Consider the following 16873-nt stretch of genomic DNA (forward strand, 5'->3'; position numbering starts at 1 on the left):
TCAAATGCTCTCAATGGCTGCATTAGGATTATACTTCTATGAATACAGACTGGGCTACATGACACGTCTCATTCTTGCCTATATAGTTATTTTGTCTTGCTGCTGACTGCTCATATTGTTCAGGGGAGGGATTATATAGACATTGATAAAAAGCCACATATATGCATATAGTTCTTGAATGATCTCATCCTCCATCTTAGCCAGTCAACTGCTAAGCTATCTTGCCCTGAAAATTATAACACTGGTGCCCAACCTATGGCCCTTTGGGGCCTTCAGACCCCAGCAGTCTGTAGTAGGAATGAGAACATTGTTTTGTAAAGTGATAATTACAATGATTTCTGCTAGTGCCATGTAATATGTCCGAAGTCCCCCAATGTCTTCTGTAGCATGCTTCCAGGCTCCAACCAACCCTGTAGTGTATCCTCTATAACCACCATTTCCTGCATTATGTCTGCAATCTCCGACAGTGTTTTCTAGCAATACATATACTGAATATTGTGTGAGGCCCTTTGGAGGATGTCAAGGGTTGTATTTGTTGCCCCTATACTCCATAGATTGACAAGCACTGCCTTATATGGACTCGTATAGACAGCGTTAATCATGTAACCAATGGGCAATATTTAACTTAGGAAAGTACCTAATTGAAGTGCGAGAAGTAATAATTTGTCTGAATGCTAAAACCTTTAAAGAAAGCACTGATTTTTTTTCACTGTTAGTAAATGGTTGGAACACACAATGCAGCGAGGCAATTTGTTGCCATGGGGTCCTCTGATTCTACATTCTAATTGTGTTTTAAAATGGGCAACCATTCCTCAGTCCAGCCAATTTTTTGATTGAATTTTGGGTTATAACGTGTAAAAATATAGTTGAATATCTGCAGTAAAGTGGCCTGTTGATATGACTAGCTCATATCGTGTTAAAGGAGAACTATGAGGTGAGTGCTTTTCACTCACCTCATAGTTCTAGCCGACCGGTGACAATGAGACTGTCACAGGTCGGCTCATTAGATCGGGAGCGAACGCACATACCGGCGTTCGCTCACCTCTCGATCCTGTCACGGCTCTCTGCTGTGACAGGGGAGGGGCTGGTTTTCCCCCTCCCCGCTCTGCCAGCGCTGACTGGCAGAACAGACGGGGGAGGGGGCGGGTACAGCTGGCTCTGCCTCTAGATAGGCAGAGCCAGCTGTTAGTCACGCAGCTGGGAGGATAACCGGCACAATTGTCAGGATCCGCTTCAGCTGCGGCGTCTCAGTATACCCCGAGCTACAGCTCGCGGTATACTGAGCCCAGGGTGGCGGGAGGACGCTAGTTTGTGTCCTCCGGCGGGAGGACGCTAGTTTGTGTCCTCCCGTTACCCTAAGGAGAACTATGGGGAAAAGCCTTAACCCCACAGTTCTCCTTTAAGGCTAAACTCTGGTAAAAGAATATATGGTCTAAATACAGGCAACATTTGTATAATTAAATCTTGGTGTGCCTTGTGTTTTTCTTATAAATCTGTGCAGTAATACAGTGTAACATTTTGCTTTTCTGCAGGAGCTTTCTGTAATAAAGACCAGTCACTGCTGCTCTCTCCTTGTGCAGGGTGACTGGTCTGGTATCTGCCACCCTCCTTTAGTTTTCTGCAGACAGCCTGTAGTATGTGGGACCTTCTGGGTCCAGCCCAAATCCCTTCTCTCTGCACAGGTTATGTACAGCATTGATTAGGTCACCGTATGTACTTTTACAAGGTAATATTTGGGTTTTCAAAAGGTATCTGGTGCACACAAAGGGGATTTATATCCTTTGTGACCATTGGGGAATATATTTGAATGAATTTTCAAATTTAATAGGATGCATTATTAGGATAATTAGCCTACCATTGGGAATGGCCGGGTTTAAACTCCAGAAGCTATATATGCATTCTTCACAATGATTATAGATGTCAAACGGAATACCTTTCCTTGACTTGTGGTGCAGTTGAAGCCAAGATTTTTTGCCTCCAGTCCACAATCAAAACCTTTTCGGTGTAAGATCAGAGCGGTGTCTAGAGAGGGTATTCCATCATCCTACAAAGCAACATGAGCACACATGATAAAACATTTGATTCATAAAGCCATGATTTTCTTCAAAAATAAATTTGCAATCATGTGACACAGGAAATACATGTTTACATCTGCACTCCTTAGTAAAGCAGACATGAAGTTGCAATATTGACTGTTCCAGCAATGTGTTGTATCCACGCTTACCTCTGCCTGGAGAGTCCTCAGATTAAGGATGTGGATGTCACATGGTAGAGTGGCAGAAAATGGCAAAAATGATTTAAGAGCTGGACCTCCACCTTTTTCATTGGTCACAGGCATCACCAGGAGCTCATAGTTCAAGTGCATAGAAGTTATGTGACTGAGAAGGGAAGGGAAGCTGACTGGCTCAAATGATGGACTCTGGAAAAACAAAGGCATATGGTGTCATATCGTTGTTGTGATCTGCAAGACCTCATAATGTCTTCCCAACATTCTCTGATTTCTGAGCAATGTGCTATTAAATGATCATTTCAACTAAATTCTAAGTTTCACTTTTCAGTATTTCAGCAACAAGATCCCTGAGCCCAAAATTCAAGGTCACCCCATTGATTGCAGTGATAATGAGGAGTTAACTCTTGCTACTGTGCATGTTTAACAAACTATTGAATTGTTGGCTGAACACGGGGCCTCTGAATCCAGGGTGTACATAAGCCTGCATTCATCCAAAATTTATTTTTCAAATTCAAATAATAGTCACCTTCTCAAGTGAAAAAAAGAATGTTAATTGCTAGTAGGCTTAAACCATTCTCAATGTAAAAGAAGAGGCATGGACGATATTACAATAAATAGGTTATCTTGATGAAAGAAGAGAAGGAGTTTTTTTGTAAAAGAAAAAGAAAAAAAGAAAAAACGAACTTAATGCAGATAGCTTTCTGGTGAAAAGAGATTCCGTTTTAAAAACTATAACAAACGTAGATCAATATGTAAGGAACCAAGGACTAAACTAGGTCACAAAATTACACAAAACTAAAGTAATTTTAAGTGTAATTGGAAAGAAAGAGTAGCTTACAACTGTCCTTAGAATGGCAGGACAGTGGTAATTTTAGAACACAATGGAGGGATTTGCACGGCTTACAACTTGGTTTAACATTTTCCTGCTTTTTCATATACGACATAGGCAAATGCAAAATTGCTCTCTCCCTTTAAGTAATAACCTTATAAAATTTGAAAGGTGAGTTACTGTGCCACTAAGGTTCAGTTTTTTTCTTTGTCCCACTTAAAGCAATAAGAAAATACTTTTGATGTCAGAAGAGTTCATATACTTTACCAGATGACTGTGATTGTATACATTACATTTGTGTGTCAGGGGTAGGATACTTGAATGGTGGTCAGATTGCCCGATTTTAAGAGCGGGGTCATCCAAGAGCCACATTTTAGAGGGAACAACAATTTCTTATGGAGTGAAAGGTCCAACAGACTTAGGATCTGCTCTTAATGGAAAATTAGGCACGCTGACAGGAATAATTTTAGAATGCTGGTCTGGTGTCCAATAATGACTTGGGGACAGTGGGTGGGGTAAAACAAAAGGATATGGGGAATGCACACAGATTTATTTTTTTCACAAACCTGTACAATTTGATCTTTATTTGGTACAATTACAACCACAGTGTTGGCAAACAATTATGAAGAAACTGGCACTCCACAATAAAAATGGGAGATATTTTTAACTTGATCAAGTTACAGTCATCTTGATAAACCGAGCCCTTAGGGTCCTTGAAAAGATGCTTGTGAGTGAAATCTTGCTCTGATCAAATAAAGAAGAACTCCAAATTTCAGTTTGGAGTCTCATTCGTTCTTTTTTGCAGAACACAATCAAGACAGTGGCAAATAATTGTGTATTGTATTCATAACACTTCATGTCTTCTGATCCTTGTAGAGGATTTAAAGTGGTTTCAAATGCTTGAGTGATGTCACTTGGCTTTTTTTTTTTTTTTATTGACTGTGGCTGGTACAAGAAATGTTCCCAAACTGATTAGTCTGTATGCAAGATAATACTGACAAGCACACCACAAAGGAATAGGTGACAAGAAGACATTTAGTTTAAAATTGCTCACAGACAAAATGCTACAAAGCATCTACCAGCAGCTAACTACAATGCACATAGCTACAAAGCCAATCTAGGTTTTGCCCTGTAAAGAATTACCTCATTGCTGCTGCTCCTCATGATGGATAATGCCAGATTTCTAAACTTGGAAAGCAGTTTAGAAAGGAAGCTGGAGAGCTGGCAGAAGGATTATGGTGGACAAGGGAATAATGAAATGGAAGAGGCGATAAATGGTTGGATGTGGATGGGAAAAGGTCATACACAAAGTCAGACCATGATTCACAGATCAATAAGTCGATGATATACTGGCACAGACTAGGAGGGACTGTAGTCAATACACATGTTATGACTATGAACAGTTAACACTAGAGAGGTGTGTATCACAATGGATTGTTACAGCTTACAGTACATACAGCATCATGAGGTATACAGAAGAAACACACATGCATAGACTAGCAGTTTAAGAAACAGAAAAAAGGGCATTAAACATGAAATAATTACCAGAAACCAAATATATAAATAAATCTAATTTTTTGCGGGAGGGCTACAGGTTACAAGTTAGGGTAGAGAACTGCAACTGTGATCAGCTGCCAGAAAAACTGATCAGTGCTGAGTCTCTTCACGTATCTCAAATCTACTCAGTGACATCTCAGCATGGATGTCACACCACTACCTCAAACTCAATCTGTCAAAAACTGAGCTTATAATTTTTCCTCCTCCCCGTGTTCCCTCCCCCAACTTCCCCATCAAAATCAACACTACGATCAACCCCTCCCATCAAGCCAGGGTACTCTGTGTAATCCTTCACTCTGAGCTCTCCTTTCAGCACCACATCCAATCACTATCCAAATCTTGCCGACTCAACCTCCATAACATTTCCAAAATACGCCCCTTTTTAACAAACAAAACCACAAAGCTTCTAATTCACTCCCTTGTAATCTCTCGCCTTGACTACTGTAACTCCCTCCTTGTTGGCCTACCACTAAACAGGCTATCCCCCCTTCAGTCTATCATGAATGCTGCTGCCAGGCTCATCCACCTTACCAACCGCTCAGTGTCTGCCACCCCTCTCTGCCAATCCCTCCACTGGCTCCCATTTGCCCAACGAATAAAATTCAAAATACTAACAACATACAAAGCCATTTAAAACTCCGCCCCCAACCTACATCACTGATCTCATCTCAAAGTATCACCCAAACTGTCCTCTCTGCTCCTCTCAAGACCTCCTGCTCTGTAGCTCTCTAATTACCTCCTCCCATGCTCGCCTCCAGGACTTCTCCAGAGTGTCCACCATCCTCTGGAACTCCTTACCCCATTCTGTCCACTTTCCTCTGGAACTCCTTACCCCATTCTGTCCACCTATCTCCTACTCTGCCCACCTTTAGGCGATCCTTAAAAACCCATCTCAACATAACGGCCTTTTACTTCTTCCAAAAACTCAATCCAAACAATTGTTAACTTTTGTATCACTTGCCCCTCCTATTAGATTGTTAAGCTCTCACAAGCAGGGCCCTCCTAACCCTATTGTTCTGAAACTGTATTGTATTGTAACTGTACTGTTTCTACTATTTTGTAAAGCGCTGAGCAAATTGTTGGCGCTATATAAATCCTGTATAATAATAATAATTCTGGTTTTGGTGGACCAATTAGCTACACACAATGGAAGCAGTACATTTATGGAAGAAGGTCATTTGCAAATGTCTACTTATAGTGCACAAAGAAAGTTATTTAATTTTAAAAAATAGCCATGTGCACTAACAGGAACCAATTAGATTGCAGTAGACATAACAGAAGAATAAATGCCCTTTAACCAAATATCATTGTGAAACATAAGTTGTAACTTCTCCAGTATGGTATTAGGCCCAATTTAAAAGTAGATGTGTAATTAGCAATACTGTATTATATCCTTTGTGGGCTACCACAAATCAGGATGATTGTGGTTTTATATTAAATATACTATACAATATGCCTTATACTATAAGTATACTATACAATTGCATGCCTTGGAAGAGAGGAACCCTTCTGAAATTCCTATACATAGGAAATTAAACTGGCAGAACAGTCCCATTGGCACAGCACTGGGTAATGGGGTCCTAGTGCAGGTCTGGTGCCAGGCCAGCTCTGTAGCTCTCTAATTACCTCCTCCCATGCTCGCCTCCAGGACTTCTCCAGAGTGTCCACCATCCTCTGGAACTCCTTACCCCATTCTGTCCACTTTCCTCTGGAACTCCTTACCCCATTCTGTCCACCTATCTCCTACTCTGCCCACCTTTAGGCGATCCTTAAAAACCCATCTCAACATAACGGCCTTTTACTTCTTCCAAAAACTCAATCCAAACAATTGTTAACTTTTGTATCACTTGCCCCTCCTATTAGATTGTTAAGCTCTCACAAGCAGGGCCCTCCTAACCCTATTGTTCTGAAACTGTATTGTATTGTAACTGTACTGTTTCTACTATTTTGTAAAGCGCTGAGCAAATTGTTGGCGCTATATAAATCCTGTATAATAATAATAATTCTGGTTTTGGTGGACCAATTAGCTACACACAATGGAAGCAGTACATTTATGGAAGAAGGTCATTTGCAAATGTCTACTTATAGTGCACAAAGAAAGTTATTTAATTTTAAAAAATAGCCATGTGCACTAACAGGAACCAATTAGATTGCAGTAGACATAACAGAAGAATAAATGCCCTTTAACCAAATATCATTGTGAAACATAAGTTGTAACTTCTCCAGTATGGTATTAGGCCCAATTTAAAAGTAGATGTGTAATTAGCAATACTGTATTATATCCTTTGTGGGCTACCACAAATCAGGATGATTGTGGTTTTATATTAAATATACTATACAATATGCCTTATACTATAAGTATACTATACAATTGCATGCCTTGGAAGAGAGGAACCCTTCTGAAATTCCTATACATAGGAAATTAAACTGGCAGAACAGTCCCATTGGCACAGCACTGGGTAATGGGGTCCTAGTGCAGGTCTGGTGCCAGGCCATGCTCCCTTACTAGTTGTACCAGTAAACCATTGCAGTGACAAATTGTGACTCAGTAACCACTGTAATGTGATAGGCACAAAGGCTTGGAATGACTTGGATTAGGAAAAAAAAAAAAAAGGAGATATGGGTGTCTAACACTGTGGACATATAGAACGATACAAATATCTCTGACCAGAGACATTCACAGAGATGCAGAACACTGAGAATATCAGGTACATTTAGATTATTACCACAGGAATATAAATGATAGCAGGGTGCGGCATAGGGCTGGTGATACTTTGACCACAACAACCCATGCTGCTAAACCAGCGCTCAGACCATCGTCAGCCTTAACTTGAGAAAACTGCACTATGACTGTAGCCCAAACAAAGCCACCTGTTAAACCCTACTGTAATAGGCTTCTAAATAAATTGTAAAACTCAGCTGTTCAAATAAGTCTGTCAGTATATGTGATCATCAAATAACTAAACATATATTCCCCTAAAATTGTGGATTAAGTTCTGAACAGCTAATTCTTTCATATATGGCCATAAGTGAGTGTGTGCGTGCCGGTGTACAAATATGACAAAGATCCAATGATGTAATACTTGGGGTCAAGCAACCAGTCATCTATAACAGAGCAAAAGAGGCCTCATGGAGCTTATAATAAAAATAAATAAAAAAAAAGCAGCAGATCACATTATATGCAGTTGCATTCCTAAAAATAAAATGCATCTAGAAGATTCTTGCACCATCACTATAAGTCTACTTTGATTAGAAAAGGGACAAGCAGTTTGAGGTTTACTAGACATCATGGGACTAAAATGCTCAGCATGCTTGGCAGCCAGCCTAAATCTACAGAACAACGCACAACTAATGAGACTAATTGTATTGACAAATATTACCTTATTGCTGGAGGATCTCTTTTCCAGGAGGATGCGAAATTTGTTGCATGTGCGCTTATTATCTTTTAAACCTTGACCAAGGCCACGATTATCATCCTGCATCAAGCGTCGGTCCATTATCACCTCCAGCTGACCTAAAAGATGCAGTGTTACTCTGCAGCACAATCATGGACATATTTTCACTAGATTTTATGGAGATTTGTAAGGATTCTATAAAGGAATAAATACGCTAAAATGCACATTTGGTCTCAACTATAAAAGGTAGGTAAATAGATTTCCAGAGAAAGCGATTATGAAAGGCGACTGGAGCTCTCATGGACAGTGCCCTCCTTACCATCTTGTCTTGATTTGTATTATAACTGTAAGGTCTTCCTAATCTTGTAAAGCACTGTGCAACTTTTGGCGCTTTAAAAATCCTGTATAATAATAATTTTCCAGTGTTAGAAACCACTCATGTGCTATACTACTCACCACTCTTCAAGCTGGAGACACCAAGAGCCTGTGCCGTGTGTAACGTTAATCTACTTTTTTCATCCTGTATATATGCCATCACTGGCATTGGGTAGAAGTTAGCTTGGAGGGGAAGTTTTTTGAAAAACTTCCTAGTCTGAATCTAAAGTGAAGCAGATAACAAGAAAAATGATGATAATAAATAATTTATTTAGATAAACGTGTCATCTTCTATACAGTCTTGTAATAAGTATGGCAGCAGAATATATCCCAATCAACTAAACTGGAACTCCCATTGGTGTTTGATACTGGGGTCTACTCACAGCATGCACCAATGTCACAGCTATGATTATGAAGTGGTTCTGAAATAGGCAAACCTCAATATTTTATTTGAAGCCTTGTTAAAATGCTGACGTTCAGTACAAGACTTGCAATAGGTGACCTGAGATGTCACAGTTAAGCTTGTCAGGTTAGGCTGATGGTTCCATCTAAAACTCTGACAGCATTATTATTAGAACTACTAACTTTCAAAAATATATTTTTAGAATATAACCTTTATTTAATAATGTATTTAAATAAAAAAAAAATACTTGTGAGGCTTAGGTCACCCATACCAGTCACCAGAAATAAGCAACAAAGGGTAGATACCGGACCAAAGTAAGGATTATTGGACATGGTTGTACACTATTTTGGGTGCTATGTGTGTTTGGCTGAATAGCTGCCAAGAGCTGGTATTTTATGCCAAACAATAACACCGCAAACTCTCTTAAGGTGCACTATACACTGCCTGAAAATAAGCAAGTAATACAACATATCTGATGATCACTTCCAGCTCTTGTGGCTGTAAAGAGCTGTGATGACTACCTCCAATCATTGTAAATGTTTGTTTTAATATGCAGAGAATTTCCAACAGAAAAATCTTGAGGGATCAGTGGACACTGCTGCCCTATGCTCAACTGTGCTTGTGTTCAATGCTTCTCATCGATTCATCCAATGTTTGGAGAATTAAGGAAGAGCACTCTGCATGTCCTGACAAGATTTGTCAATTTACACAAGGTAGAACTCAATTTACACAAGACAGACTAGAAACACGCTCTGGGTTTCCTCTCACTAACACAATGCTTCTAGACCTTTAACCCTTTGTTAGGACAGTTTTAAAATCTAGTTTACAACTTATAATAACTTCCCACAGCATTACATAGGGGGGAAAGATAGGTAGGATTTTTATCTTGCACCTATACTGACACTAGTAGTGGTTCTGATGCCAAGTATTTGGGCGAGTACTCTTACTCGCCCAAATGCTCTGATGCGTAGCCCGATACTGGAGTTTCCGGTATCAGGAAGCCGGACAGCGTGTCATTACACGCCGCCCGGCTTCACGGCTAATCAGGAAGCTGGGCAACGAGTCTTCACACGGCGCCCGGCTTCTTAAAAGGCCAGAAAGCCGACTCCATGCTTCCCAGTCACCTGGTGACAGGGGGAGCATGGAGACGGCTTCACGGATAATCAGGAAGCCAGGTGGTGAGTCATTACACAGCGTCTGGCTTCCTTAAATGGGACTTCCAGTATCGGAGAGTACCAAGAAAAAAATATCGGTACTCGATACTGAATAAGCGCTATTTGTGCATCCCTAATTTTTAAGCAAGCAAAAAGCACCTAAAAACGGAAGCAGCACTTTTTGAATTTTTTTTAGTTTTGCTCTGTGAAGGAAAATATATAACAAATATAAAATGCAGCTGTTATGCCAATTTGGCTGCAAAGTGGAAAGATACTTTAACTCCTTCACCCCTCACCTCCCAACATAATCTTTTATGTAGCTCTCTGGGAAACAATGAAGGGAAATACTTCAGAGTATCACATGAGTGATAGCTCAGCGTCTGCTGGCATCACATCAAAAATGGCAGAGCCCAGTAGCAGTCTCAGGGCTTTTGTAGGTCTACACAAGGGAGGCTTTTACATCTAAATAACATGCATAAATTATACTGAATGCACATACAATCTTGTGAGAAGATTTCTGTTGACAGGAATGTCTGACAACCCAGTCTCTAAGTCTAACCCCATTCAGATACATTTGGGGGGAATTTATCAAGCAGATTTCTGGAGCAGATTTGCACTGCAACCAATCAGCTTCTCTGTCTCATTTCTAAATCTTACATGAGTAAACTGAAGAGAGATGCTGATTGGTTGCCATGGGCAACTGCTCCAGTTTTGATAAATCCCCCCCCCCCCCGTGCAGAAATTATTGGAAAATCCCACACTAAGATTGGTGCCAAAAGGTTACCTTGGTCAATGAATATTTAAAATTAAAACAAGACGACAAAAGCAATAGGACAACAATCTGAATAGCAAAGAGGTGATTTGGACAAACATTTGAAGCCTGCACACTGTAACAAAAGAAAAGCCAGCAACCTGAAAGCCATTGATGTCTGTATAGAATGCGTCTCCACTCTGTATGTCTGTGCTAAGCCGCATAGCAATCTCCTTATTGACATGATCTCGGATATCAATGATTGAGCTGACATCTAGAGAAAGACCTTCAGTTCCTGTCAAGGGATGAGAATACTGGAAGTCAGGAAAGCAGGCGAAGACAATGCAAATGCGGACAAATTTAAACTAGTGAGGGGCTTACAAATCAGGCAATGTCTGGGCTATATTAAAATATACAATGAGCTAATTAAAATACACAATGAGCTTATGATGGATCCATTACTCATAAAATAGTAAAAAGGCACAAAAGGTGTGTATTATATTTTCATCCAAACTATTAATTCATACATGCTGCCTAATTCTGGCCCAGCACATGTTTTTCAAAATGCGCATAGTAATTCTAAACTGCTGCCCACTTGTAAAAAAAGGAAATATTGACACCATTCATTGCAAGCAACATTCTCATACTTGTAGCCACAGGAAAGGTGCGTGAAGGGCACTTCACCACACATTCTAATAGAAGTGTCGTGTGTCATGGGCCTAATTGAATAAATAGGCAGGTAAAATTGCTAAACCAGCCGCAATCATTGTCCCATGGTTGCCTTTTATTTATATTGCTAACATTATTACAGGACCAGTGGAAGTGGATTTATATAAAGGGAATTAAATGCACGTTCCGTTCAGAGACTTTCAGATAGACCCTCCATAACCTGCAATCTGGCATTTTTTTTTTTTTTACATATTTACCACCAAATTACGCTGTGCTGGCTAGTCACTGAGGCTTTTACACAACAGTGCCAAAATAATTTCAGTCCTTTTTGTTTTGGAGGAGAAAACTTAAAGTAGTATCTTAATATCTTTACCACTTAAAGTAGTCTCACCACATATGTTAAATCTTTATTAAATCTCCCAGGGCACCAAATGCTGGTTCTTTTGACAAAAGTCGATTGAAAAATCAACTATTGTCAAACAAAGGCGTGCAGACTGGGCAGCACACTTGTCAAACTTTAGACTTCTAGGGCCACTGGGAAAATACAGCTATCATTTTAGTTTAACCCCTTCATGACTGAGGCCCTTTTTTCAATTTTTGCACCCATGTTATATTCCACATTTTAGGCCTGAAAATGACGTAAAACCCCCCAACATTATATATTTTCTGAATGCCAAGACCCTATAGAATAAAATGGTGGTAGTTGAAAATTTTTATGTTGCGCAATATTAGCGCAACTCCTTATTAAACCCCAAAATTTAGTGACAAATTTAATTAAATGCCCCAAAACACAACAAATTACCCATTTTTTAAATGAAATATAAAAGATGAGGTTACAACGAGTAAAACGATACCCAACATGCCCAGTTTACAGATTGCGTGCGACCGTGAAACGGCGAAAAACTGCAGTACCCCAAAAAAAAAACTCATGGTCTGCTGAACATGTTGAAAGATACAAGTCACTTCTGAAAAGAATGGGCCCTCAGTAATTCTTACCACAGGAGGGTCTTTAGGGGTGTACGGCTGCAATATCAAAAACATACATAACTATGTACACTGCAAATATTGAGACAGGGTTGAGTTATCTATTGGTAAAAAAAACTTCTATATCTCTATATCTAAAAATTCTTCCATTCAAGGCATTTCCCAGGATGAAAGTGAAGGACATAGAAGAAAGTGTATTATAAACAGAAAAAGGGTACTTGCTTACTAAATAAGGCCTCTCCCAAATCAATAAAACCAATATAAACATGTCATTAAGACGGGAACAACAATGAGAGATCAAATAATTGGCCATCAGGAAAAAAGTAAAAGTGTAATTGTTTATTTGGTAAGACAGGGAGCAATGTGCCAAGTACGGTAACTTATATAAACCACTTTGAAATCACCTGTCACTGACTGCACACAAAAGATGAACACTCATTTTAAAGGGTTTCACTTTATGAAAATGCAATAGACTTTTTCTTCTTTGATCAGCGCGCAAACATGCCTTGTGTTGGGGTGGGGGCAGTATTGATTAGCTGGAAAAGAACAGCCTGGCCTATTCTCTTAGATGGTCAAGGGAATTTGCCATAGTCATAGAAGTTTCCTAGACCATGACCTGTAAGGTCATCACATATCTATGGGTACAATTAGGGTGCATATGTGTTATGTCAGATACATGCCACATTGATTTCCTGAGCATACAGAACACACACGGCTGTTTATGTTTCACTTATAAGATGGACTCTGTACCTTGGCATCTCCATCAGGAAGGAAGAGATAGGCTCCACTTTTATCCTTGGAAGTACGTGTTCCATAAATGAGAAATTCCATGTTTATCTTCTGTTCCTGCTCCTCTCCCGCTCGTTTAATACCCTGCAGAAATCAATTACCAATTAGCTGGTGTCTAACTCAGACATGCTTACTGTATACCCATATTTTACATATGTGAAGCAGAAAAACAAAACAAATGTATCCAGCCTATATATGTAATATTACCTAACCACTCCACCGTTATTTCTACTAATGCTCTGTTATCACTTCACAACATTGTGCATTATCATCTGCCATTCTGTTCACTTTAAAAATGTACAATGTTCCTACAGCACTTATATGTCTGTAGATACCATATAGGACAAGCTGCATCACCTACTACTAACATATTGCTTCATGAATATTTCCTTCTCGTGTACCCTTGATCTTAATTGCTAGCATCCTTCCCCGATAAAGAGAATTTATTCTTACATAATTATGTTTATTTTACATATTCATGTTTACATAAAACTGTTATTGCTGTATATATGTAATAAAATAGAGAGCTTCATTTAACAACTTCATAAAGCAAACCTGTACCTAACCATCAAACTTTGTAGCAAGTATCCTGTGTCTGCTGTGCTCCCCCACTACTCTGATGTATTGCCAGAGCCCTGAGAAAAAAAACAGTACTACCAAGCATGAAAAACATACACGTTTCTCCTGTCTTATGCAATTCGTTTTGCCTGAGCAGTCAGTTACAATGCACAACCGCAATTACAAGACGACGGTGCGCGCTTAGCCTTATTCAAATACCAGCAAAGATTGGTAATTGTATCAGATTTTTGGAAGCCCTAGGTCTGCAGATGAGGATGGTGGAATTAAGCAGTATGGTAGGTCAAGCACCATAGTCTGCCTGCTACATAATCTCAAGGTTAGGCAAGTAAATCTATGTACAAGAGGATAATTTGTCTACATTTTTCAATCTATACAGAATGAAATGAAAGTTGCAAAGTTGCATTTCCACTTAAAATTGGAATCTTTGATCTGGTCCCTTCAACAGTACTCCTTTTTTATTTTCACATGCCACCTGCTGGTAACAATTGGCTTTGCGTGTCAGCCATTAGGATGCACAATGTTTTACGGTGCTAAACCAATTGTAAATTAAATTCCTAACACTATCTAAAAGGCTGTAAAAAGGTATACACCCTGGGTGTTGTGAACAACCAACATGGTTTGCAAGTTTACTCAGAAAATCCTCTCAATAGCAACTGTACCTTATTTATCTAATAAATAAGGCATTTGTCATGTATTTTTTACTTTTAAATTAGGCCAACACTACTGGGAAATATCCCATAGAAGTGCTTTACCCCCTTTATAATCAGTTGATTCCCAATTTCTTACCTTTAAAAGCCCAGTGATGCCAGAGAACCAGACCTGCATGTACTGATTCTCCAAATAGAAGTCATCAGTGTTGGTCTCCAAGATCTTCACTGGAAACACATCCTGTTTCTTTATAGTCAGGTCCCTCCCATGGAGGTACACCCGGACACTGGACTTCAGGGTAGTGTGTGCATCAAATGACATGTACAGCTGAAAGATGCTCAGGCCAAGTGAGGGTAAACGTACAGTGAAGGACACCTGCAATAACATTTCACAGATAATGAATACAATATAATAGAACAAGGTAATAACAAAATGCATATTGCTCTTGCTAATTTTTAGTGACCTGAGGCTTCTTTAAAAAGAGCTTTAAATGTCTCATTTATGAAAGTGTTTGAGAAAAGAGTGGTTTGCATTGACCCATGGAATCCTTCCATGATAACTGATTGGTTGCTATAGTCAATGGAGACTGAGGCAATACTTCAACGACATATTTTTACTGAGCCTGGAAAACACTGTTTAAAGCCAGCAGATGATCATCAGTTTTACCAATGCAAGTCAATGCAATCTTTCTATTTCTACTGAGCTGCTCTGGATTGTGTCGGGAATGATGCACATTCTAACCCTGCTTTCCTCAACCTGTATTTCAGTTATAGCACCCTTTAAAAGTATGCAAACTTTCAAGACACCACAGTCTATAAATATAAAAATTAGGAATGTTCAGATACCAAATACCGTACTTGGTACAAAGTACAAGTACAGATACTTTTCCAGCTCAAAGACTAGGCTAGAGGAAAAAAAAAAAAACCTCAAAAGTTAGGAGGCAGCTGTCATTTTTAAGGAGCATACAGAGCTCCTGGGATTTGTGCATCCCGGTTTCAATGTACGATTTGTTAATATATTAATTATTTTTATATTATATACTTGTCCAAGTACGCACAGCTACAATTACTGATACATTTTTGTTTATTGTCATGAGACAGTTTTTCTAAAACAATACAGACTAATGATTTCAGGACAGTGGTGGAGCGCCAGAGCCAGGTCCCAGCTGCAACTTCTGCAACCCTGGTAGTTCTTGTGAAAATGCCAAGTATCGGCATTGGTATCTGAACTCAGACATCCCAAATCTCCCGGACGTTCCGGGAGTCTCCCGCTATAAGGTAGAGAGAAACTTTTTCTCCCGGAAAGGTTTACTATGCTCGATCTAGCAGAGTAAACCTTTCCCTGCTGGTTTTTTTTTTGTTACTGTGATATCGGAGCCGTCAGAGTAAACAAAAAAAAAAGAGACAGCATAGAAATTAATAGCTAGATTGCTATTGGCTATTTGAATTTGCAATAGCCAATAGCAGACTAACTATTGCACCCGTTCACTGCTGCTGTCAATCAGCAGAGGTGGACCTAAAGTTCTCCATCAGGTCTTCTCTCTGCTGATTGACAGCAGCAGAGGACAGGTGCACTAGGCAGCTTGCTATTGGCTATTGTAAATTGAAATGGCCAATAGCAATCTAGCTATTCATTCCTACGCTGTTTTTTTTATTCTGACGGTAGCAGCTGCCAGAATACTAAAAAAAAAACCCCCAGCAGGTAGCACGAGAAGCATAAGCTTCTGTGCTATCACCCATCAATTCAGAGCGGGCAGAGGGCACCTCCCGGAAATTACTTTCTTAAGGTTGGGATCCCTGTGAACTGGTATCTGAACATCCCTAATATTAAAAATACATGAATGTAAAAATGTAAATGTTGTGTGGTCTCTCCAAAATGCATACCAAACCCATATCCCTGTTAGAGGTCAGGTATGGATGGGAATCTCACACAAAAAATTGGGTTCCCCTTTACATCAGAGTCCCCCTTTCACATCATAATGCTGCCTTTTACATTAGAGTCCCCCTTTATATTAGGAACCTTCACACCCTCTCCTTTCACAAATGCCTGACCTCACACACTGCACACTCCTTTTGAAGTGAACCTTTTGTGTCCAGCAAACTGATATTATCACACTTTGCAGAGTCTGTTACCTGGTATACTTCAGGATTCAGGTCAGTCAAAAACTGCCATACTGGACTGATCTGTACGGCCATTGGCTGTCCCTCTTCTGTGAGCACTCGAACATGAGGTGTGTTTACCAGAACAGAGACCACACACAAGCGATTTTGCTCCACTGGGTTGAAAACTACAACATATCTGTAACACAGCAAAGGGAAACAGAACAACTCACAGAAGAGGATAGTAGCTTTGTTACATCAAGACATCAAGGTTTTATCCTCCTTGCATCACATCAAACTCTGACAAAACCACATTCTATTTTTTATTATCCAACAGTTTAAAAAATATTGTCTCCAGCCTTTAGCTACCACATATGAGTCAATAACTGTCAATCCTGGTAGCCAAATAAA

At 39.6% G+C, this 16873-nt stretch overlaps 1 protein-coding gene across 2 annotated transcripts in view; it reads right to left on the bottom strand.

Moving 5' to 3' along the window:
- MAN2A2 (mannosidase alpha class 2A member 2) overlaps window positions 1-16873 on the bottom strand; it is a 101937-nt gene that overhangs the window by 1285 nt on the left and 83779 nt on the right. Inside the window, exons 14-23 of one of the 2 annotated variants that reach the window (XM_018569877.1) lie at window positions 16496-16661; window positions 14502-14738; window positions 13098-13220; window positions 12276-12386; window positions 10856-11008; window positions 8468-8609; window positions 7997-8130; window positions 4203-4280; window positions 2225-2419; window positions 1934-2044 (exon numbers count right to left, since the gene is read on the bottom strand). In XM_018569877.1, the coding sequence (XP_018425379.1) occupies window positions 1934-2044; window positions 2225-2419; window positions 4203-4280; window positions 7997-8130; window positions 8468-8609; window positions 10856-11008; window positions 12276-12386; window positions 13098-13220; window positions 14502-14738; window positions 16496-16661 (1450 nt within the window). The remainder of the gene's footprint in view (window positions 1-1933; window positions 2045-2224; window positions 2420-4202; window positions 4281-7996; window positions 8131-8467; window positions 8610-10855; window positions 11009-12275; window positions 12387-13097; window positions 13221-14501; window positions 14739-16495; window positions 16662-16873) is intronic. The other variant, XM_018569876.1, reaches the window with a different exon arrangement.

Source organism: Nanorana parkeri, unplaced genomic scaffold, assembly GCF_000935625.1.
Source record: "Nanorana parkeri isolate BGI_ZX_2015 unplaced genomic scaffold, ASM93562v1 scaffold1415, whole genome shotgun sequence".
NCBI lineage: Eukaryota > Metazoa > Chordata > Amphibia > Anura > Dicroglossidae > Nanorana > Nanorana parkeri.